Raw genomic sequence first — 25,037 nt, 5'->3', positions numbered from 1 at the left:
TGTGTCCTCATGATTCCAGGTTCAAACTCAGGGTGTTCAATCAGTCTCTCATCCTTCCAGAGTCTATAAAATGACTATTGTCTAATGATGGTGCTGTTCGTCATAGGATTATCAGGCCTACCATCCATTACATAAGTTGCAAGCCAGCTGAAAAGTGCTACCACTGTCCACCACCTGTCCAACAGCCTGCCCAGACGTGCTGGCAAAATGGAGCAAGAGAAGCCTCTCTGCGGAGAAGAGCTGCTAGTGCCCATTACCAATAGATCCGCTCTGCTTAAAATTGCTGATACTGCCTGTATCTAGTGCAGCAGTCCAGCAGCAACACAGTAGTTTTTCCAGTGCTAATATAGCAGATGTGAGAGGTATTGGTAATGTCCACCTCCAGTAGAGCAGCTCTGCTAAGAAGTAATGATACTTCCAATTACTGATTTAGCAACCCTGCTGACAGGTGTTGCTACAGTTGTTACCTAGAGTAACAGTTCAGTTGAAATGCAGTCATCATATAATTTATAAGAATAGCAGAAGTGCTGGTAGGATCATTTAGTGTGTTTAATTGCTGAACATTGTACTTCAGCTTGTTTTAGCTCATTTTAACACATAATACTATAATCTACAGCACAGTATACCGTGCTCTGAAATATGGGCTGGGTATATATATTGTTAAAAAGCAGAATACTAATAAACTAAATGTGTACAGAGAACTAATTTTAAAACCAAAGCAAGGTTTATTAGGGTTGATCAGTACTAACAAGATTTCTGTTAAAAAATTACTGTTTTACATACCAAGCGTTGGTGTAGTTCTAACGATGAGACTCATCTAGCCAGGGCTATGACCATGTAGGCATGTCTGCCATTTACTGCCTCTGGCACCTCTGGGCATGGATTAGAAGAGGATGCAGACTATCTGCTACTGTAAGACGTGGCTTCCTTCCAGAGACATAGAATGTGGATGGAGCTCCAGTTTGGATTAACGCTGGCAAAGGTTTCGATCCCTGGGCACCAGGCAGCTTTCCAACCTATTACATAACACTACTTGAGAATGCCTTTGTGTGGATTCGGTGTCGTGTGATTCAGCTTGTTTGTTGGGAAACTTCTTTCTCGTCAAAACACCACACGATGAGCTAGAAACTCAAGAGTATGGCTTTAATAAATGAAGTTAGCAACTGATAGCACCTTTCCTACAGAGCAACAATTTCAATGGGGGCAGCTTATAGTTTTTGGCATGCTTTCCAGACAGGACAACTAAGGTCCAATAAATCAATTTAAAGTTTGCAAGTCTATGGCCACCACTTATGTACAGAACAGCATGATGGGCACCTCATTAATACCTGGCCCCAGAAGCTAGCAATGAGCTGCACGGTAATCAGATATGTTCACATGAATTGGAACAAACTCTTGATCCATAGAAGTAATGAAACCTAATGGGGTTTCTCAGGGGATCAGGCACTATCTTCCCTGAGATATTTCAGGTGTGGTCATGTTCAATCATGCCAAAGGAACGACCTACAGGAGTCTTAAGAAACAAAGTCTCACTCTTACAACATCCTATTGAGACAATTACCCAACTATGGACTTTTCCAGTATTGCCACCAAAAAAACACCTGCACAGCAAACAGCTCACTGCACCAAGGAAAATACCAGTTGTAATGCATTCGGGCAGGCTTTGATCCTGCGTTAATCAATTGCCAAAGAAAGGAGTCCCTGTGCACCCGATAATCTAAGTTGTGCAGTCACAACTGCCATGTACTTTGTCATTTTCCTTTGGAGTTTTAATGAAACTTAATGAACGGCTATGAAATGGTTTGAAATGCACCTTAGCAATCTCCGGACAACACGCCATAATTGGATCTTCTCATTCAAGGGCATGCATCCATTAAGTTTCCAAGGACTAGTTTGCAGTTTTTTGTTGCATCCATCAGTGCAAAACATTCAATATTCATGTGATCTAGTTCCTTAGTGTTAATCAGGCACAACATCTATTCTCTCAGGACTGAAGAGGAACAGTTTAGTTGGCTCTGGGAGCAAGCACAGTGTTGACCATGTGTAATTAGGAAAGCTTTCAAAACTGCTGTCTACCGAAATGTTAGTTAAAGAAAAATACTACTCACAATAAAACAAGGATGCCAAGCATTTTAAAATGTTATTTTATATTTTATCCAAAGATATGATTCAACATACATTTGAAAAGACGCAGCCTGCACTGTAAGATTATGCCACACTAGTACAATATTGTAAATATGAAGGAAAATAAAACAGACAGCAACCAGGCATGTATGTCACAGTTTTTCAGTCAGCTCCGCCTCTAGTGGGGGGAGGGGTAGCGGGGGAGTATTTATATGGGTGTGCAGTGTCCACACCTGTCAATTTTGATGCATGTAGAGTAGGGAGGGCTGTGCATGCACTGCATGTGAACTACAGAGCCAGACAAAGCTGGAGCTATATTGAAACCATTATAAACAGGACCATACTAGTACCATCATAATGGCCAGAGAACGTTGCCAAATACCACCAAATATCTTAAAACGGTCGTTTCTAGTGTAAATGTCCAAATGAAAAAATATCTTTTAACCTAGGCCAATGAAAACCACTGTCATTCGTGGGACAACTAGCAGTGTTAAAGCCAATCGGTCTGGCTTTAACACGTCAAAGCATGCAAATAGAATTTATGCATGCCGCTATTTCCTGGTGTTAGCACATTAAAGCTATTTACAATTCTCAGTCAGGATCTGATCAGATTCACCTCGAGCTGAGCCCAGAAATAGTTTTATTGACCTTAGGATTAAAACTAGTGGACTTCATCCACTTGGTTGGTTGGTTGGTTGGTTGGTCTAGTCAAGGGTCCAGAGGCATACACTACCCAGGATCTGAGCAGAGAAAGGAGAACCTTTCTTAGATATATTTTAAAAACATGTCTGCACTGGGGTTGTGAGCCTTTGGTGAAATAACTGGACATGACTGACTGCCAGGCAAGCTAAGTCAATGTTATAGTGATGCTTTCTTGATACACATCATTCAGTTAGTTAGTACTCAAACCCCTTAGTCGCATTGGACTTGCTGGTTGTGGTGTCCATACCGTACAGACTGATGTTGAGGTGAGGAGAGTGCTGCTGCCTAAAGGACTTTCAAGGCACGTGAAGCAAAAATAGTGAGATTAGCGTGCCTAGCAGTAGGGCGGAGGTAACCACCATGCAAAGTGAAGCTGTGCCTTCACGCCATGTACAAAGGTCCCAGCAGCCAAGAAGCAGTCGCTTCACAACTGCTGCATTTAACTTTTTTACTTGAGCCAATTCAGTGCTTAATCTTTTGTAAACACACATTCTTTCTGGGCATTATACCACCATCTATTCTAGACGAATAAAACTTATGATATATGCCTTGGAAAAAAACCTCGGTTGGACAGCCATATCGGTGAAACATGTGTTTGCTGTTCCGTTTCTGCACCGTTCTGACCACTTGGTTAAAATAAAACCGTGAATAATTGTGCATAATTTCTCGAATCTGGGGAATTTATTCCAAGAACTTAGCCATAAAAAGCAGTATCCGTCTCCACGTTAACAATTATTTATGAAAAGTGCCTGTCATTTTAGGACGTTCTCCAATGAAGTATAGCCACTAAAAATATTTAGAAGATAGTTCAATGTATGCATGGGTTCCACCGTTGATCCCATGAGACTAGTTACAATGATTGCGCTTCAACAGTACATGTTGGGATATCTCTTCATTCCTTCCACGAATGCCTATATTACAAGAAACCTAAGAATAGACTTGTGTTCTCGGCATTGCTGGCAGATCGTTATGGCTGCCAAATGTACATATATGAACCCATAGGACAACTCACAGGTTGGAGATGTTTGTGTTCGGGTTCAGAGGGGACCTGGCATGGCTGTTTAGAATGGACTGTTGCTATTGGAGCAGGGCCACGGCTGATTAGCATACGTCTGGTTGCTGTCGGAGGTGACTTGGTGGAAAAACAACGATGGGCAGGGATGTGACACTGAGTAAATATATGTGGCTGACATTAATTGAAGCACATTCACCCACCACTTTTTTTGAACTCAGTACGATGACCTATATTTTATTTATTTATTTTACAGATATGCTATTGGTATGCCTGCATATTGGTTGGTTATGTGCTCACTGAGCTACTTTAACCAAGCTGCACCCCACTGAAGAGTACCTTATAGACAACAACAGCTTGGGGCTAGGCAGAGATTCATTGAAGCACATTCACCCACCGCTTTTTTTGTACTCAGTTCGATGACCTATATGGGAGTGGCATGTCTAAACATTGGTTTGTTCTGTGTTCACTAAGCCACTTGAACCAAGCTGCACCCCACTGAAGAGGACCTTAACGCCTTTACAGTGGCGGTTTTTCCCTAAAGGGTGGGCGGGGCTGCGTCGACCGTTGGCCGACGGCAGCACTGGGGAGGTAGTGCTCCTGTCGGCCAACGCCCGACAGCAGCACGGAAGGGGTTATAGACAAAAAACAGTTTGGGGTTACCTGTGTTACGCCTCAGAGAGGAACTGGTCTGGCAGGTCAGACTGGGGTGCTACATGGGGTGCTACTATTGGCTCCTGTCTGATGGGGACAGTGGGCAAAAACATGATGGACTAGGGTGCGGCCCCACTAATTACCAGTGCCTAATATTAATTCAAGCATTCCATCCATGACTCTTTTGTAGGTCTACAGATCAAAAATACAGGTTGGCTTGTAATCTTGCTTTTTAGAAAACTAATGTCTTTTGCAAATTATTAATATGCCAACCCATTCCACTTTTCCACATAACAGGCACCCAGAACAGAACTGCATTCATACAGAGGCATAGAGGAAAACTAATTTCGGACTTCAGGTGTCATTTCTCCAAGTCTACCAATATAGAATGCAAGTGTAATATTTTCCCTCTCTGTCCGCTAAAAATATTTAGTTTAAATGATAGCTTCTGGTTAACGGTCAGATGATGATGTGAGCAGGTAGGAATAGACAGGATGATTATGTTCCTGTTGTAGTTTTTAACGGAGGCAGAATCAAGTGGGAAACAAAATGAGTACACAAATAAGATAGGCTGAGGTCAGAACGGGGGATGTGCTTGGAAGACAAGAAAGAGACCGAGATCTAATCAGACGGCAGTGCAAATTTCCACAAATACACCCAAATTTCAAATAGCGGCATTAAGGATAGATTTAGGCAACTTGCCATTTCTCATATATAAATGCAGTTAAGCGAATGTAGCATAGGTCATGGGTTTCTTTTGAAAGGCTGGATTCGAAAATGCATAGCGTAGTGAAAAATCAGGGGGTTACCATCACATATTCTCAGTGTGCCAGAGCCCTGGAAGCCTCACCACCTAACAGACTAAAATCAGCATTATGGCCAGCTACAGCAAACATGTTGTTTAAAAACTTGTGAAAAACAAAACAGCAAGGAGGACTGTGTTATTATCATCCACCAGAAAAAAAAAACTCTTTGCTTGGTCAAGTGGTACACTATTCATGCTACTCTACGGGTAAAATCAAATGCTCCATCAAGATCCATTTCTATCTATGATATGTATGATATGTAGATACCACGCTGGGATGGTCACCTCCCAAAACCTGAAAAGTTAGTGACATGTATTCCAATGAATCTTAGGTGATGAATTGGTTTGTGTAGCTAGTGTCACAGGAGGTCAGAGGATGAAAACTTAGGACCTGATTACGATACTGGAGGTCACAAGACAGGGCAGTGAGACTGCTACCAGAACGCCGCCACCACTCAATGGCGGCGGTATCAATGTCACCACTGCCGTACTGATTAGGAGTTGCCCCAGATAGAGTCCCAGGGCAAATCTGGAGATTGGCCAGTGTGGATGCGGGCACATGTTGTTCCCCCTCAGTTGCCACTTGCTTGTCGTCCTTCCTGGGACCGGGCCCACAGGAAGACCGCCAAACTCGTAATTGGCACCTCAATTTTTTAATACAACTGTGTTCACTTAATATGTGGTATCTTTTGTTAACAAAAGGCATTTCTGCCTATTCCTGTCAAATCATTTATTAGCTGCTTATTTTTGTAATCAATCAATAGACCTTTCAATTAAAAAGCACACATTACAATAAATGTTTACCAGCAACAAAGAAATATACAGAAAATGTACACAATGGAAGAATGTATTAAAAAAAAGGTAACTTACATTTTCAATTAGATCACAAATAATGGCATTATTGAAGTATTCAATGTGAGTCCATTGTATACCCTAAAAAATACAAAAATGTTCTATTAGTTTCAGAAACTACCACGCCATATGTAGCCTTGAGCACTAGATTAATTGCATCTCTAGTGGGATCATTTTAAAGTGCATTCCCATTAAGGGTACTTACGGAAGAATTTTACAAATGTGTTTTTAAGTCTTAAAACAAACTGAGAAACGCAGTATTCTGCTACTGACAGCATAGGACTAAAATGTGAGCTCCTGAACTGCTTCCAGACTAACTTTCCATTACTAGCCCTGTGTCAAGTTCCCATGCACTTTTCTGGACCTCAGCCAGAAATGTATACAAAGACCCTTGAGCAGGACTACTGTGTGTACAATATCAATGTTTATAAAAACACAGAACCTAGATTTCCTTGTTCTCAACTTTCATTAAAAAAAATTATTACAATTATAGGTTCCCTTTCTGACGGCTAAATTGTGGGCATTATCAAAAACCCTTCGCACTTCTGTATTGTCAACCTACAGTTCGGATTTCTCTTGCACTCACCATGCCACTCCCCTCCAAACCTCTGACAACAAGATCACTCTCCACAACCTAAACTCAGTCATGTAAAACCACGTATACATTGACACACTGAAAAAGACTGAAAAACAAAAGTGTGCAGTTCCTGTGACGAGTAGGTCAGAAGGGCCCGGAGTGATCAAGTCTGGGGGATCTGACCCTTCAGGAGCAAGAGCCCTCACACACCCCAAGGGGTGCCATGCTCCATCATTGGGCAGCTCCTCGTTGGGCCGGCGCTGCAATGCCCAACGGGCCCCGCAGGGGGGCTCTTAGCCAGGGGTCTTTTAAGCTGCCGTCTGAGAAGTGTAGGTGTAAATGGTGAGGGTGTAGTGTGAGTAGAGTGCAGTAAAGTGTTAAAAATAACTCCAGGGGTACGTTAATGGGGTTTTTAATGTGTTGAGCCCTAGGTTATATTAAAAACAAGTATGGGGTTGGGTGGATATAATGGTCCACGTTAGCACTGGGTGTAAATGGTGGGCAGCATGTTTCTTGCCGATAAAGTCTAGGGAGTTCAAGGCAATTTGTCAGGACCGTGTGCAAAGTGTACTAAACTACTCATTGAGGGACAGATACATACACATATCTAAGTGCCCTATTATCCCATGTGCAAGAAAGATATAACATGTGTATTTGTAAAGGGCACGTTCACCCATAGGTCTCTTGGCACTGAATGACAGATGTTCATTGTTCGCCAACTCAATGGTACTCATTTTATTGACCTCCGATGGATGAAAGGCTGAGTGGACCGTAATGCATACAACAGGGTTGCCGACCATGGTGGTCGGTGAGAAGGCTCCAATGAGTCAATGCGGAGTTGCGCAGAAGCATCCTCCCACGTTTAACGATCGCTGCGGAGAGCGTGTGACCTACGCGTATGCTCTGCTCAGCTCGAGTGGTTTACATTGACACACCAACAAATACATAGTGCAAAACATCGAATCCTTGGTTCCTCCTTAACTTCAGCCACAACAAATATACAGTTTGCAAACAGTAAAGACAATGGAAGAAAAGCATCAACATCACACTACTACTAATCCCTTCAAGTAACATGCAGAGAACTCCTCACACTATAGAAAACGTTACATCTTTCCTCCTGACACATTTGGGCCCATAGGTCGTCTTCTGAAATGCTGACCATCCACCCCTGACGTAATGGGACTCATTTGCAACGTTGTGCAATTCTTCTCCTCCTACCTATTCAATCAATTCCAGACCGTACAGATTGGCACCTCTGGAACCCAGAAGCAATCAGTCAACTACAAGTCATGAGACATCGATCCTTACCAAGTCATCTTGAATATCTACTCACGGACAACAGCTTCAGAACTCATCAATAAGTTTTTAATTTTAGTTGAGACTGCCCTTTGCGGGCCAATGCTTTGGGGTCAAATTTTAAGGATGGGTGAAGTAGGTTTAGTGTATGGAGCTGAATACTCCTTAACATCATAACATAACGTATATTTGTAAAGCTCACGTTCACCCAGAAGTATCTTGGCGCTGAATAACAGATGTCTATTGTTACCCAAATCAATGGTACTCATTTTATCGACCTCAGGTGGATGAAAGGCTGAGTGGACCCGCAAGGAATCGAACCTGTGACCATGAAGTCAAACACAGGCACCTGCAGTAGAAGCATTAGTCCACTGAGCCACCAGAGACGGCTATTAAGCAATGCCTCTGAGATATGCTTAAGTTTTATAGCAGCCTTATTAACTTGAGAGTGCCAGGTCATACCCCCAAAGAACGTCACTCCGAGATAAGTAAAGGAGTCAACCTTCTCGAGGGTAGCTCCCCACAGGACTATACTCCACTTATACAACTTTTGTTGATTAAATTACATCACTTCAGTTTTAGAAGAGTTCTAGAGTTTTAGATTATGTGCCAGTGCAGGAGCATCTTTATCAGCCTGGGACAAAAACTGGACAGTATCGTTAATGAATAGCGAGAACAGGGCGGGTGTCAGGATGTAACCCTGGAGGACACCTTTGCTGACTGGCACCCTGTCAGAAAACTGACCCTGGTTCTCCCATTTAACACACACAATTGTCCCCATGTAGGCGAATTAGTAACAATAACATGTGTGGAAGCATTGCCAGGTCAGGAAGGGTTTTCCAAAGGCCAGACTGGAGGACCAAATCAAAGGTCGACTTTAGATCGCCAAAGGTAACAAAGATTGCCTCTGCCGATTACAACAGTCCTCCAATAAATCAGCAGAAAGCAAAATGCCTGGTCGATGGTCGATAGCGTCCTGTGAAAACCAGCTTGAAAAGGGCTAAGGACACCTTTCTCAGTAATCCAAATAAGGACATTTGCCAGCACACAACAGCAAAAGACTCCTTGAAAACAGTCTATTAAGCTTATTGGTCTGTAGCTACTTGGCTGTGATCAATCACCTTTTTTTTTTATAGATGGGTACAATTATTGCACCCTTCCAGGATTCGGGAATGGAAGCCCCTGCTAAAATGGCAGTGGCTAAAATGTAACGTGCCAAGCCTCCATGTCAAATAAGATTATGTCGGCTAGCACACCGTCAGGGCCCGCAGCTGGGCCACGCAAAATGGTATTTAGAGACTGAACATGTCAGTAATGTCAAAAATTGGCGCGGCACATGACAGGGGAGGGAGGACAACAATAACAGCCTGGATCAAGACGGTAGGGTGAACAGAATATACATTTTAAAAATAATCTGCCCAATCAGATGGAGCAAGATTATTTGATGACTAGTGTGGCAGACAAGCCTCCACGTGCAACCAAAAGCCAAAATTTTGACAGGTCTCTGGCTTAGCTTGCATCTAAAAGGGCCCTCTATCTTTACTCATTCAAATCCCTTTTGGCACTAGTAATGGCGATCTTGTAGGCCTTTCCAAGAGCAGGGATACCAACCAAGTCTTTAGATTTAATAGCTGTAATTAAGGAGCGATTAAGCTTGACATTCTTTATTAAACCAGGATTGCTTCTTGTCAGGGCCTTTCTATAGGATAAATCTGCAATGGTAAAATGGCCTACTATACACTCAAAGAAGGCCTTGTGGGTAGACTTTGGTTTGTCTGCAGTGAAACAATGACCACCCTCAACGTAGGCAAGGATTGTTTGAAGATCTTTAGCAACGGTAGATACTATATTAGGACGGGAGCCACCTGGTTCCATTTTAGGTGGCGTTTGTCAGCTGTCATAGCAATGTCCCTTGTATAGGAAGGAAAGCTAGGGTCAAGGGAAATACTTTCACAGAATGCCTTAGAAGTCATAGACAGAGGGTTATGGGCACTTGCTGAACTATTTAGAACAATCATATCAATGACAGCCTTAGACCAACTAAGATATACAATTAATTTGGCTCATATGATATGGCTTATTATAAGTGGGAGCTCCTTTTGGGTCAGATTTGGTCCTACCATTCAGGGCCCTGAGCCCATACGCTACTGTTACTCCCTACATTTGAAGAGCAGCTTGTGTTCATCTATTAACTGGAGGATTTTCTAAAAGGGGGACAGCCCATGCAGATGCCATGGTTTAGTAAACATGGCCATTACAGGGGGCTCAAATGTTAAATTAAAATCACCTAACCCCTCTTGCATAAACACTGAGGATGGTTATTACAGAATTACCTCCATTGTTCAACTGAACACCCAGGATACCGGGAGAGTTCATATTGTGCTGGTGTATTTGGCACCTCTGACCCAAATAACTAATCCCCAGGGGCCCTGCCCTGCCCCTCTGACTAGGGATTGCAGAAATGAAAAGAATTAAGATAACCAGGTCTATGGATCGAATCCAGGAAGGTCTCTTGTAGTAAGCAAATGTCATAAGTGTCCACAAATGTATTCCAATCAGGGTGAGTTACTTTGTACCCAAGCCTGGACACAGTTCAAGAGACCAGAGACAACTCCCAGGATCACTAGCATTACAACTGATGGCTTCCTTCCACCCGATGTGGGTCAGAGTTGCATTTTAGGATGTAGTCTTTTTTCCTTTAATTAATGTTCAGTAAAACAAGTCTCTGCACCCTCTGACAAAAAGGGAATCCTGATAGTTAGTTACCTTTCAAGTCTGTCAACAATAAATTGCGAAGTGAAGCAATTTGTAATCATTTGCAACCGAAAAAATTATTGTGCCCTTCAAATGTTTTTCATTAGACCCACCCTTAGTCCCGCCTCTATCCCCACCTCCTTGCCAGGCCCCCAGGTCGATCTGATGAGTACCTGCACTTTTTTCCCCATTTAAAGCACTGACATCAGTAAAGAAAGTGACGTGAGAGTCAAGAGCTCTTCCAGCAGTGCATGGCTGTAATGTGAAACAGCAGTAACCAGGGCCGGAAGTGACCGAAGGAGCAAAAAGAATGAAGAGCAGGATTACCTCGCGAATGTACTCTTCCTGTTCCTCTTTCAGCGTCAGCTCAATGAAGATCTGTTGCAGCTTCTCGTTGCAGTAGTTAATGATGAACTGCTCAAAACTGTTGTCCTACATGCAGAGAAACAAACGTTAATACATGGACGCTCCGTGACAGAGCATGCACTCAATAAGGCCTAGCAAGACTACACAAGCTTTGTGATGCAAACTGAAATGCACCTACTTCGGCTCAAAGAAAGATGCGTGTGGGGTAGTAAATGCTCATCCATACAGAAATCATGCAGCAACATAATCCACCCAAGAAACATAACCGGAAGAGCAGTTTGGATACAACATGCCACCACGGCAGATGCAGAGTGCTCTAATTCTGTGTCGAAATACCACCACATATTGCTTTCAATTTGAAAAAGTCAAAGCTTATTTAACCAACAGCAGATAAATCACAAGTTTCAGGACCTGCAAGTAAATGTTACTATCACACCATTCTATATGCATGCATTCATTCATTATTCACAGAAAATACCCAATCCGTGCACCCCTGAAGGAATATTTAGCACCAACCAACAATACTTTCCATGACCAGTGCTGAATGATAGAATTCATCTATTTCAACTTTAGGGCTCAAACTTCGGATTAGTTCAAAACGACCTAGTGGAATTGGGATTTCACAAAAAACCTATGACCAATGTTTAGCAGTGAGATCGATCTTCTGAACTGAGTTTTTATTTTTATTTATTTGTTTTACAGTGTTTTATATAGCGCAAACTTGACCCGAACTCTCACTAGTTAAAATTTCAGTGTACCCTGCAACACAGAAGGCCTGAGCCTTTGGCTGTCCATCAATCCACAACCTAGGTACACGGATTTACATACTGCAAGTCTAAAACATACGGATTTGGAGCATTCAACATGGGTAGAGTCAAAAGGATGTTATGGTACAATGTGTCTAATATCAACCTGTGCATTTAACGGACAGATAAACGGGTTGATCAGTTTTGTATCAGACTGTTTTGACAGGTTTAGAAAAATCCTCTGACCTATCATACTTGGAGTAGGTCAGACTTTGCGATCAAAATAATCTAGAATATTCGAGAACTGAGTAGAAGCAGGAGAACATATGTACCATTGCAAATGGTTAGCCTGCACTTGATGAATGTATACAATATACCTTATATACCATGCATGTTGTGTGCCAAGTCCCGGGTGGAACCATCAATCACCAACTGTGCCGATTTGTTGGTACAGAATTATTGGATTCAAGCACGAATAATGCTTAAAGGGAGCACACCCAGGGTGGGATGTGATGATCAGTAAGAATCAGAGGAAATTGGGTCCCACTGCCTTTAACTGGCTTCACCAGTTAGTTTATCAAAAAGTATTTTGTTAGAATGTCAACTATCACCAAAACAGAAAGTACAAATCAAGATTATATGGCATCACCAAATCTAGCAAACCTGCAATGTAATTTGTGCCCTCAAGGCAGGAACTCTACACCACAAAACAGACAACAACTTTCTTATGCAATGAGAAGGCGTAAACGATATAAAAAGCAGTATAGCTCAAAATAGAAAGTAAAAGCAAACAAATTACAACCTCTCAGGCCAATTTCAAGATGAAAAAAGTTTGTTTGTGCAGCTTACTTTCGAGACTGGTAAATCAAAATACCTGCTGCACATCATATTTTTGAAACCAGAAGACAGAGACGCTACATTAGAATGCAAGTAGTAAGTACTCCAGTGGAGATTACAGGAAAACAGCATGCAACACAATTGCCACTGCAAAAGCACCATACTTACAGCTTTCTGATGAAACAACAAACCAGAAGAAAAATCATAAGGAAACGTTATTAGTTTTACAAAAAACCCCAAAACTGCAAAATTTTCTTTTTTCGGACAATAGCTGCATTAGAAACAACTTATAGTTTCCTGACATTATTGGCAAAGCACAAGCTGCAAGAGGGTAGCCTGCTTGCAAGGACTTAGAATGTTCCACAACAAGCGCACATTAGAGTGGAGGGGTTTGTGCAAATTATAATAGCGTAAAGGAGACCAAAGAGGAGACAGCTTTGTTAACATTGAAGTACATTTAGTCCATTCTTTCTCTAGTAAACCATGGGCAGGATAACAGAAATCCTACAAGATAAGACCCAATTATTAGCTCTCGTTTCCCTCTACCTCACACCTCTCCCCACCCCGGCTATGCCTGATGCTGCCACTTCACAAAACTCGGGGTCCCTCTCTTCTGTGGGGAAGGAGGTGGGGGGGGGGGACAAGGCTTTCCGGTGCCATCTGTCCACCGTGGATTTTGTTCCTGATTGGGTATGTGTCGCAGGATTGCTGCCTGTAGTGGTGGGTCTCAGGGACTCCCTGTATGTAAAGTAGACTTCACAGAAGACCATGTCGTAGAAATAATTAAGAAGCTGAACCTAACTAGAGCGGCAGGGCCGGATAACCTCCCAGCCATAATCCTTAAGTCCCAAAGAAAATGGTGGGCAAAGTTTTTCTCCCACCTTTTCCAATTAATCCTAACAGAGGGAAAAATGCCAATAAACTGGAAAGGGGCAATAATCAGACCTATTCACAAAAAGGGTAGCCCAGGGGAACCACAAAACTACAGATTGATAAATCTCCTGGACATAGGGGAAAAGGTCTTCTCAAAACTAGTTTTAAACTGACTAAATGAGTGGGTCGAGGAGAACGCAATAATACCGTTCGAACAGGGAGGGTTCAGAGCAGGACATTCAACGACAGATCATTGCTTCTCCTTATGGGCAATGGCAAGGAAGTCGACGGAGCAGAACGGAAAACACTGTTGCTGCTTCGTGGACTTCTGAGCCGCATTCGACTCTGTGGACAGGGACTGTCTCTGGGAAATATTAATAAAGAAAAATATCCCAAGAGACCTGTTGACGGTATTAAAAGAATTGCACCGGGAAAACTGGGCTCAAGTGATCAGGGATACTGAGGGGTCACTGACGCTGAAAATTCCAATCGGAAATGGTCTGAATCAAGGTTGCGTACTGGCCCCCCCAGTTATTCTCCATCTTCCTATCTGATTTACCGAAATGCCTTGAAGTGAAGGGTATTGCCAGTCCAAGAATGGATGGCAAAAAGGTGCCGTGTCTGCTATACGAAGATGATCTAGTAATAGTGGATCAAACAGAAATTGGCCTTCAAAGGAAATTAAATTCTTTTAATGAATATTGTAAAAAGTTATTTTTAAAGGTAAATCTAGACAAGACGAAAATCCTATGCTTTGGGAAAAAAGCGATGAAGTTTAATTGGTTTTTAGGGGATCTTAAACTAGAATCTGTAAATAAATACCGATACCTAGGTGTGTGGTTCGATAAAAAATTAAACTGGCAAACACACCTGGAAGCCCAAAAAGCGAAGTCACAAACTTCAATTGCTGGGTTAAAAATGTTTAACCGGGATTATGGGGATAAGTCTCATCGACCATTACTGAAAGCTTTTAATGCGATGATCCCACCACAAGTCCTCTAAGGAACAGAAATCCTTTATTTGAGCGGTAAGGGAGTCTGGGACCTAGAGGAAGGAAAATGCTTGAAAAAGCTCTTATCCCTACCCCAATCGGCAATGGTGCAAGCCATAAGAACTGAGCTAGGGACAACTTCTTGGGGGGTACAGGCACAATGTGCAGTAATTAGATTTTGGAAACGCCTTGAAAATGACCAAAAAGTTGCACCCTGGTGTCGAAATGAAATACAACAAAGTGACCTAAAATGGGCAAAAACATGTAGGAAGAGAATGGTACAGGCCTGCGAAAATATAAAAGTAGATATATGTTGTGATTCGCTAACAATAGAGTGCTCCAAATATGAGCTAAGAACTAATGGCCAAGCTGCTTCTAGAAGCATGGATAGGGAATATCTTGGTAAGAAAATATTGGTGGATTTTATGATGAATGCATGGGGAAAGGAAACCTGGTTCCATTATTTGGATCTATTGCCTAACCGGTGGTTTAGACAAGAGATCCTAAGGTTACGCATTGGGATTAATCCATGGATATCAAATAAAGAATTTAAAGCCAAAATGTTGGACCCTAATGGGCACTGTAAATACAGGTTGGGTACAAAAGGGGATACCGTGCACTTTTTGTTGGACTGTATAAATATTTTAGAACAGCGTAAACTTTGGCTGCGTCCAATATTTATAAAATATGATATAAGAAACAGGAAAGAAGCACTTCAGCTAATTACAGAACTCCCAAGCATTGATATTGTAATTGCACTTGGGAAATTCATAAAGGTTGTACAGAGTTTTATAATAAGTCAGAAATAGATTTTAAAGTTTTAAATAGGAATGTGTCTAGAGATAATCGGTTTTATGTTTTTTTAGGATAAAAACCATTTGGAGTAATTGATAATACGTGCACCCAGCTTTAAATGCCATATGGCTGGGGGAAGTCCATTTACACTTCTCTTTTAAAGGAATGAGATTTTAATGAGAATTTTGTATGAATTGTTGTTGATAGATGATATTTTAATGCAGTAAGTACTGTGAATTGGTTTAAAGATTATGATCTAAATAAACTTATCTTTTGACTTGACTTGACTCCCTGAGTTGCCTTTCAAGGTAGCAAGTGTGTTCCTGCTGTCTGTGGGAGCAAGAGCTGAAAGCCAGTAAAGCACACATGCCAACATTTTTAACCTGGTAGGAGGGAGATTTAGGGAGAAAAAAAATCGGGTGAACTGATGATTTTCTCCACTGATTCATAATGAAGATGTGGGGGTTTTAGGTAGAAGACAAAGCAATTTTGGGCTTTAAAAAATCCGGAGTCTCCCGCCCGAATGGAGTGTGTTGGCATGTACGGATAACGCGCCGCAAGGCACTGTATGTGTGGCCGGCCTGGACTTGACAGCGATGCAGACCCCGGAAATAATATTTCCACTTCATGCATGCAAACAATGCGAGACTCCTTTGAAATTCAGTTCCCCTGCATATAGTTAAGAGATTAACACTTCAGGAACCAAGAAATCTTAATGCACAGAGGCTGCAAACACACTAGGGGGCAAAAGGCTGACGGATGCATATGGACTACTCCACACCTTGCATAATCACTTCATAGGCGTTGCATATACAGTTTGTGTCTAGACCAATACACAGCTTAAGAGGGGTTTGTTTCAGAAATGTATGAGACAGGACTGCTTTGTTCCACTCGCAATAAAATGACATTACATATCTCCATTAAATACATAATGTACTCTTTAATCAAACAAGGGAAGCAGGAGTTATAACGCACGTGGTTTTGATGTGTGGGAAAGGTCAGGTATGGGACGCACAATTTAAGGGTGTATTTTCACAACCACCCCCCCATTCCGGGAGTGAATAAATCCTGCGGAAGAACTACTTTTTCAGGCAACACCCAAAACATAAGCAAGTGAAACAAATCCGAGCAGCGTCTAATTGCCTTTGAAGTCAGTGCAGCAGAGGGGTCATCATGTCTGGACACCATGTGGAGTTATTCTTTGAGGAAGTTTAGTGCATTTGCTAGTCACATGTCCGCTTTTGAAGTTGATATGGCATCAGAGAAAGGCACTTCAGATACTGTCAGTTTTGAGATGTATTCTAGTGTCAGATCAGAACATTCCACACTTAAGCAGAAACATCTATTGTCTGGTTTCAATGTGATTTTTAAACTATAAAAAGAGACCACGTTGTAGAAGCATGCACGATGAGCATCCAGCTGGTGCAGTATTTCAAACCACAAAGGAGAGAAAATATAAGCCAAAGTCGGATGTTTAAGGGGCATGCATCAAATAAGATCGATCGTTTTTAGAAAGTTAGGTGAATCTAACAAACAAGCATTGCCAAAGCTGATAGGTTTCGCTTTTGAGACCTATTAGCATTGCCAATGCCTTCTGACACTGCTGTGCAGCTCGGCCAAAAGAAGAAATTAAGAAATTAAAAGGAACAATAAAGAAGCTGCACCATTTTCTGTGGCACGTGCATGCGTGATGGCATACGTGCACACACGCGCATCACGTAAGCGCATACCATTTTTTCATTGATGCAAGAGGAATCAGTAAATAATAAAAAATTAAAATGAAATTCATGTAGCAGGAAAGTGTTTTTTCCCCATTTTTCTCTTTTGTTTATTTTTACAGATTGGGCCAGCAGTAATTTTCTGGCTGCCCCTCCACCAAAAAATGATGGAAAAAATGTGCATTGGCGAGGGGGCAATATGGAAAGGAGGGCAACAGAGGAGAAGTGGGGGAGAAATTGGAGGAGGATACAATATAAATAAGGGTGGGTGAGGGATGGAGGCGAAAAGTAATACTCTAGACTGGTGCAGGAGGTCACAAGGCCTTCCTGAATCTGGAAGAGTTGGGAGAGCCTTTCATATCTGAAAGGATGAGGGAATACGTACTCCCTAATCACTTTACCTCTACGGTATCCCTCTCCTAGAACTGTCAATTCTCATGAGGAGGGAAAATAAGCTACACCTAGACTCCACCTCTCAAAGGTGAGGAAAAAGGGAAAATATTTCTCTTTTTTTCATATAACGCTCACCCACTCTAGTAGTGTCATGCTTCATCATCGGGTTCACCCTGATGCCTAAAGGTCGGGGGGGGGGTCAACTGCATTCTAGGGAGCTCTTTGAACAATTGTCCGAAAAATTATTTGTAGATGCAATAACTATGTCAACTTGACTTGCGGGAGTACCCTACTGATGGGTATATTCTACCCTTTCAGGGGCGGTGGGGATAGGCCCTGTAGTCAAACCATCATAAAGGGTCCATGTCCTCTATAATATTGCTCGTCCTCCACTCTCCCCAACTGGTGAGCGGGCCTACCACCACCACCACCCCTCGAAGGGTAGAATATAGCCATCAGTAGGGGACTCCCGATAAGGCAAGTGGGCATAGTTATGGCATGCACAAATAAGTGTTGTCTCCTCACAGGACGCAATACGGCATTAATGGGGATGCAATAATATGTTTTCTGCCCTGACGAATGCCCAGGACCTTTTTTAGTCCAGTAGTGTAGGGCAGAAACACGTTGGCATTTAAATAAGGTCATAGGACCACTATATCTTGGATGCCCCTTCACAGTTTTTAATCTTTCCCATCCTCCCAGCTAATAAAGGGATACTTTGTGGTAGGAAACGTAATATTATTTTGTAACCTCCCCCCCTAGAAAGAAATATTCAAAGAGCTCCCTGGAAGATGGTCAAGCCCATCCTGACCTTTAGGGGTCATGGTAAACCCGATGATGAAGCATGCCAGTACTGGATCTGGTGAGGGTTATATTAAAATAAAAAGGAATCTTTTCCCTTTCACCCACCTATGAGATGTGGAGTCTAGGCATAGCTCATGTTATCTCCTCATGAAAATTGACTATTCTAGGAGAGGGATACCATGGAGGTTACCTGGGGAAAAGTATTACACATGAGTGAAAGCAACACGGAGGGCATGCGGTGAAAGCAGATGAAGGAGAGGGTAACAGGGAGTGCAGGAAGCAGCAAAAGAGAAAGAGAGCAGCAGTGAGAGGGGGCAACAGGACAGAAGCACACTAGGGAAAAAGCAGGAAAACATGCATTCTTCATGGAGGGCTTAATCGAAAGGAAAATGTTGCATACAGCATAAGCATCTGTGTTTAGAGCGTATTTATTTATTTATTTATGAATCTTATAGAGCGCACGGCTACCCCCGTCGGGGGCGTCCCGGCGCTAAAAATGTCAGCAGAGAAAAAGGAGGACCTATCTACATCGATGAAAATAGCCATGTTTTCAAGCGGCTACGAAGCGTAGTGCTGTTGATTCACATTCTCTGCATTCCACAGAATGGTCATGCCTTCCTGGGCCAGTTTCAGGTACCAAAACTCTAGAACCTCAAGTGCCAAATCGCTAGGTGGAGTTGCCCGGTGTCTCGGTTGTCGGAACTGACCTTGTCTCTGGTTAAGAAAGTTCAGTCTGAGCAGAAGTTTCTCATGGGACATTTCCAGAAGCGTGGAGTACCAATACTGTCGGACCACCAGATTGAGGGTCATTGACACTTGCCAAATACCACATACAGGAGGAGTAGGAGAGGAGATAAAGCATAGGCAAATATCCTTGATCAGTTTATCCATTGTGCATGGTCCATGGACTACGGGAGAGGGTGCGGAGTTAAGGCAAGAGCTGCTGATTTTGGAAATGGCGGAATGAGGTTCAAGTACTAGGGTCCGCTCAACATCCTGTTATTCTCGTGGGCAAATCAGTTATTTTTTATTTTACAGAGTTTTATAGAGCGTGAACTTGACCCGAATCGGGTATCAGAGCGCTTTACATAGCACCAGTTGCATTACATGAGGACACATTCATTTTTATTAGACTCGGGGAGATTAAGTGATTTGCCCAGAATCACAGGATGTTCAGTGTCATTGAAGAGACTCGAACCCAGTTCCCCAAAGTCGAAGTCAACTGCCCTAGCCATTAGGCCAGCTCCAGTGCCTAAAAAAAAAAAATCTGCCCTTGTGTAACTGGTACTCATGCAGAGTTCATGCTAAATAAAGCTGCCAAAAGAAAACAGGTACCTGGATGCAGGGTTTGGACATTCTGCATGTGCAGGGTTAGCAGACAGGTCTATTTGTAGGATGCTCTAATGGGGACGTACAGATGAAGGAATTCTAGGTGGAATTCCCACTCACGGACTGGATGCACCCTGCTGAGCAGCTCTGCTATGTCATAGTGAACTCCCAAAAGTTCTCAGCTAAAAGTCAAATGTTGTGGTGGATCACTCAATACACACTAGTGCTGAGGGGAGTGTTAACCTTCTGAAGAAACCCTTCTGAAGAAACCCACAGTAGACCCCACTGAACTTAAGAACTACCACCCCATATCGCTCCTCCCATTCCCTGTCAAAGTTATTGAGAAAGCCGTCAACAGTCAGCTCGCCGCCTTCCTCGAATCCAACAAATCCCTCGACCCCTCACAGTCCGGCTTCCGAGCCAAACACAGCACCGAACCCGCCCTCATCGCAGCAACAGACGACATTCGAACTCTACTGGACAACGGAGAAACAGCTGCCCTCATCCTACTAGACCTCTCCGCTGCCTTCGACACAGTCTGTCATAGCACCCTCATACAACGCCTCAGCAACGTCGGAATACAAGGAAAAGCATTGGACTAGATCATCTCGTTCCTCGCTGGAAGAACCCAGAGAGTCCGCCTCCCCCCTTTCAGATCAGAGGCCACCGAAGTCATCTGCGGCGTACCAAAAGGATCATCACTCAGTCCTACCCTCTTCAACGTATACATGAGTCCCCTCGCATCCATCGCACGCCAACACAACCTCAACATCATCTCCTACGCAGACGACACCCAGCTGATCCTCTCCCTCACCAAAGACCCAAACACCGCCAAAACCAACTTACACGAAGGAATGAAAGAAGTAGCCGAATGGATGAAGAACAGCTGTCTAAAACTGAACTCGGACAAAACGGAAGTCCTCATCTTAGGATCATCCCCCTCCGCCTGGGACGACTCATGGTGGCCACCGGCCCTGGGAACCACACCCATACCTACGGACCACGCACGTAACCTGGGCTTCATCCTGGACTCCTCCCTCTCGATGACCAAACAAGTCAACGCCGTATCATCCTCATGCTTCAACATCCTACGCATGCTCAAAAAAATCTTCCGCTGGACCCCCACCGAAACAAGAAAGACGGTCACCCACGCACTGGTCACAAGCCGACTGGATTACGGAAACACCCTTTACGCCGGAACCACAGCCAAACTACAGAAAAAACTCCAACGCATCCAAAACGCCTCAGCTAGACTCATTCTGGACATCCCCCGTCAACCTCACATTTCCGGTCACCTAAAAGACCTCCACTGGCTCCCCGCCAACAAGAGAATAACGTTCTGTCTCCTCACCCACGCACACAAAGCCCTCTACGACCTAGGACCCGAATGCCTCAACACGCGACTGTCCTTCTACACCCCCACCCGCCAACTACGATCAACCAATCAAGCCCTCGCCGCAATTCCACACATCCATAGATCCACCATGGGGGGAAAAACCTTCTCCTACTTATCGGCCAAAACCTGGAGTTCTCTCCCCACCCACCTCCGCCTTGTACAGAACCACCTCTCCTTCAGAAAGCAACTAAAAACTTGGATATTCGATAAATAAAGTACCCCCCTCCCCCAAGCACCTTGAGACCCTATGGGTGAGTAGTGCGCTATACAAATTTCTGAACTTGAACCTCCCACCGCTTCTGCAAGTATACACTGCCATAATATTGTCTGTCTTAAGGAGAACTTCTTTCCCCAAACAACCTCGTAGAAGGCTTTGAGGGCTAAGTGTATGGTAAATAGTTCCTGACAATTGATGTGGCAGCCCCGGTGATGAGGATTTCACACACTCTTTATAGTCAAGGTTTCCAGATGCGCTACCAACCTTTGAGGAAGGCATCAGTGTTAATGTTCACCTGTGGCAGGGGGTCTCAGAAAGGCTTCGCTGCAACTAGTAGTTGGTCTTGGCCTTCACCAACACTAGATCTTCCCAGAGACCCTCCTATTGTGATCATTGCCTCATGAAAGGGCACATGTGGAGCCTGGCATGCAGTATGATGGAAATGCAAGCCATCATTCCTAAAAGTACCACGGTTCTGACATTGAAGTGATGATCGAGCTGAAAAGGAGGCAGCAGCTGCTGGAATGCCAATACCATCTCGTGATTGGGGCATGCATCACAGTAAATATAGGATCATTTAAGAATGGAGGTGGGACTTGATAACATTTATGATGAATCCCAAACTGTGGAACAAGGAAATCGCTGCTTTAGCAAATGCTAAACATTACTGCTTGCCGCCACTCTTACCCTTTTCCAGTCAAGTAAGGACATGAGTGTCAAGACTTCGCAAATTGATCACCAACATTGCTTGCCACTTCATGAGCACCCTTGAAGTCGCCGTCACCCCAAAAGTTAGCATTTCGAAATGGTAGTTATATCTACTTAACACAAAGCAATGATACTAGTGGTGGGCAGGATGGGCTGAGTATGTGGAAATTGGAGTATTTGAAGTCAAGCGCAATCATGTATTCACTTTGTCAAAGCAGAAGAATGATGTACTGCAGAGTTGTGATATCATAATGTCACAACAGGATGTATTTGTTGAAAGGCCTGGGGTGTAAGAAGGGCCTGAGGGAGTCACCCCTTTTGCCAAAAAGGAAGTAAAGAGTAAACTGCTTTCCCCTGATGGTGTGGAGGCACACTCTTTTCTGCTCCCCTTCTTTTTCTTTTTTTGGAGGCAGGCCTGTATCTCTTACATAAGGAGCCAGAGATGGCTTTGACTGAGGACATGTCTGCAGAGTGGAATGTTGGATGGGGTAGTAAGAAGCTTTAGGCAGTAGACATTGGTGAATACCTCTAGAACACATTGGTCATATGTGATCGCTTTTCTTTTGGGTTAACTTGCAGGACTCTGGCTCGCGGCAGACAGCGATAAGCATAGGTGCACACACAGGAACATCCCCTTGAAGATGTGTAGCTACAGGGAAGCGTCTCCCTGATCTGACCCAACAAAAAATCCAAATCACACTAATTCAGGGTGCCTCTCTTTCACAAGAGAACAAGAACGGTATGACATTGTTAGGCCTCATGTTAACTGCATGGACGAATTTCTAGCTAGGCAGGGATAATAAGAGCCCTGACAAAGGCTAGAGCCCCATACGGGCATTAGGAATGGCCAAAACATGTAGGCATAATCGGATGGGTAGGTGAGGTATTGAATCTCATCCAGTATCCGGAATATATGTGTTTTTTTTTAAACAATTTTATTGCTTTTCAAAACAACCATGGGCTCATAAAGAAAAAGATTTTAAAATTGTGCATACATAGAGAACAGTGTATATAGGATCTAGCTACATACATACGATAAGAAGTAGTACATTTGCGTCAATTACGAAACCCCTTCTCGCCCCCCTGCTTCTTCCCTCCCCCCTACTCAGAATTACTTTCGCAATCTAGCGTCGGAGGGTCACACAAATGCCCCCTATATTCATTCCATGCACCCCAGAGCCTAACCCATTTTCGTGGACATTTTCGATTCAAATACACTGTTCGCTCAGCCAGCATTGCAAAGTCCAGGTCCGAGCACCACTCCTTGACTGCCGGTGTAGCCGGGGATCCCCAAAATCTAGCTATGTTTCTTTTGCATACATTATACCTAATGTCATCCAGTCCTGTGCAGAGTGTGAAAGGTCATTGGGTTCCCACATATTCATTTTTTTTTTTTAAATGTTTTTATTGATACATTTTTCCCCTCATTTTTCCCCCTCCCCCATTACATGGACAAGGCACAGTACAATTCATAAGGCAGCCACATATTCAAAGGACAAGGGAAAAAATATTACAATATACATACTACATACAGATCCTATCATATTATATACACATACAAAATCATATATGTTAACCTTCAATTATACATATATAAATACTTCACATTACCTTATTCAGTTCCAAACTTCCACTGAATCAGAGGGCCCCAAATTTGCATACCCAGCTTTTTGCCCTTTCTCCCTTTCCTAGAGTAAATAGCTGTTTCCAATTTTTGTATTGACAAAGTTTTTCCAAGCCATTGATGATACGTGGGAGGATTTGGATCTAACCAAGTTGAGGCCACAAGCAGTCTAAAAATCGCCATTGCTACAAACAAAAAATATTTACAATTTATTTGCCCGTTGGGGGAGACTCCCAGCAAAATAGTTGCTGAATCCAGCTCTATTGTTATGTCTAAGGCGCTTCGAAAAAAATTCCCAATATCATGTTTTATCTTATCTAAATGTGGACAGGTAGAGAAAATATGTAACAAATTGGCCTCAATACTGCCACATCTAAAACACGTGGTGCCCGAGACGGCCCCCCATTGAGCAATTTTCCATGGCGTGTAATACAAATGATACAAACTCTTGTAGTGCTGGGCCTGAAGGGACGATGAGCATAATAGTTTACATCCCATCTCAAGTGATTCAGAAAAAATATCTCTTTCTCTAGCTATATCTAAATCTGAGGACCATTTAACTATCCATTTCTCAAGATTGTGGAAAAGTAAATTTTGCCATGTTCTGTGTCCCTACGCCTCATCCATCATATGTTATGTGTGCATGACCAATATGCATATGTTATTCCCCATGTCCGATTAAAGACGCAATTACAGTTGTGTCCACCTCTGATATGTCAGTTTCCAGTCCTCGTGAATACTACGAATATCAGGCCTATGTAAAGTTATGTTGCCACGTTTCTCAGTGTGCACGTTATTCCATTATAAAGTCCCCGTTTCCAGGCCTCAAAAGGGCCCGGACCACAGATTCAGCTCCTGTCTCCTGAAAGCCTCGCTGAGGAGCGATACAGCCCCCACCTGTATCCTCGACCCTTCACTTACTTCCTGCCTCGCAGTGCCCGGTGCAGCTTGGCTCTGCCTCTGAGTCTGCCAAAAGTATGTTATAGTTCCAGCTATCAGTTCAGTCCTCCTCCTTTGCATTCCTAAGCTACTGAACTGCATCAATAGTTTCCGTCATTGTCTAGCCTTCTCGTCTCCATGTTAGAGAAATACTGTATTTAATGGTCATTTAATATTCTTCATCACGCACTACATGTAGAATAATGTATGGTCCAGTCTTAGAATCAAGTTAGCTTTTCCCCTCATGACTTCTAGTTTATATCAATATGTTCCCTAAACATCAGATACCAGATAGGGTTTAGGTACATGTCGCTCCGACCCTCCAGACTCTAGTCTCTGCTCCTAGCACAGAGTTCATAGCCCCCAGCTTCTCCTAGTAACACGTCATTGCCAGTTTACGCGCACCATTAGGTTAGAGGTCCCGGCTCCTTAGGTAGCCCCCTCCAAAGTTTCCGCCCATTCATGACATATTCTGTTACGTTTGCATCACATGTCTATGTATACTCCCAGTTACACCTCTTTTTA

The 25,037-nt window shown here is 43.1% G+C and overlaps 1 protein-coding gene across 5 annotated transcripts in view; it reads right to left on the bottom strand.

Annotated features, from left to right (window-relative positions):
• The window catches only part of MYO1B (myosin IB), a 911,317-nt gene that overhangs the window by 356,509 nt on the left and 529,771 nt on the right, over positions 1-25,037 (bottom strand). For all 5 annotated transcript variants that reach the window (XM_078680402.1, XM_078680405.1, XM_078680404.1 and 2 more), the window contains exons 14-15: positions 11,104-11,208; positions 6,168-6,230 (exon numbers count right to left, since the gene is read on the bottom strand). In XM_078680402.1, the coding sequence (XP_078536528.1) occupies positions 6,168-6,230; positions 11,104-11,208 (168 nt within the window). The remainder of the gene's footprint in view (positions 1-6,167; positions 6,231-11,103; positions 11,209-25,037) is intronic.

The sequence above is a fragment of the Lissotriton helveticus genome, chromosome 3_1 (assembly GCF_964261635.1).
Source record: "Lissotriton helveticus chromosome 3_1, aLisHel1.1, whole genome shotgun sequence".
In the NCBI taxonomy this organism is placed as follows: domain Eukaryota; kingdom Metazoa; phylum Chordata; class Amphibia; order Caudata; family Salamandridae; genus Lissotriton; species Lissotriton helveticus.
The sequence above is the reverse complement of the archived record's forward strand: the minus strand, read 5'-3'. Positions and strand labels throughout refer to the sequence as shown.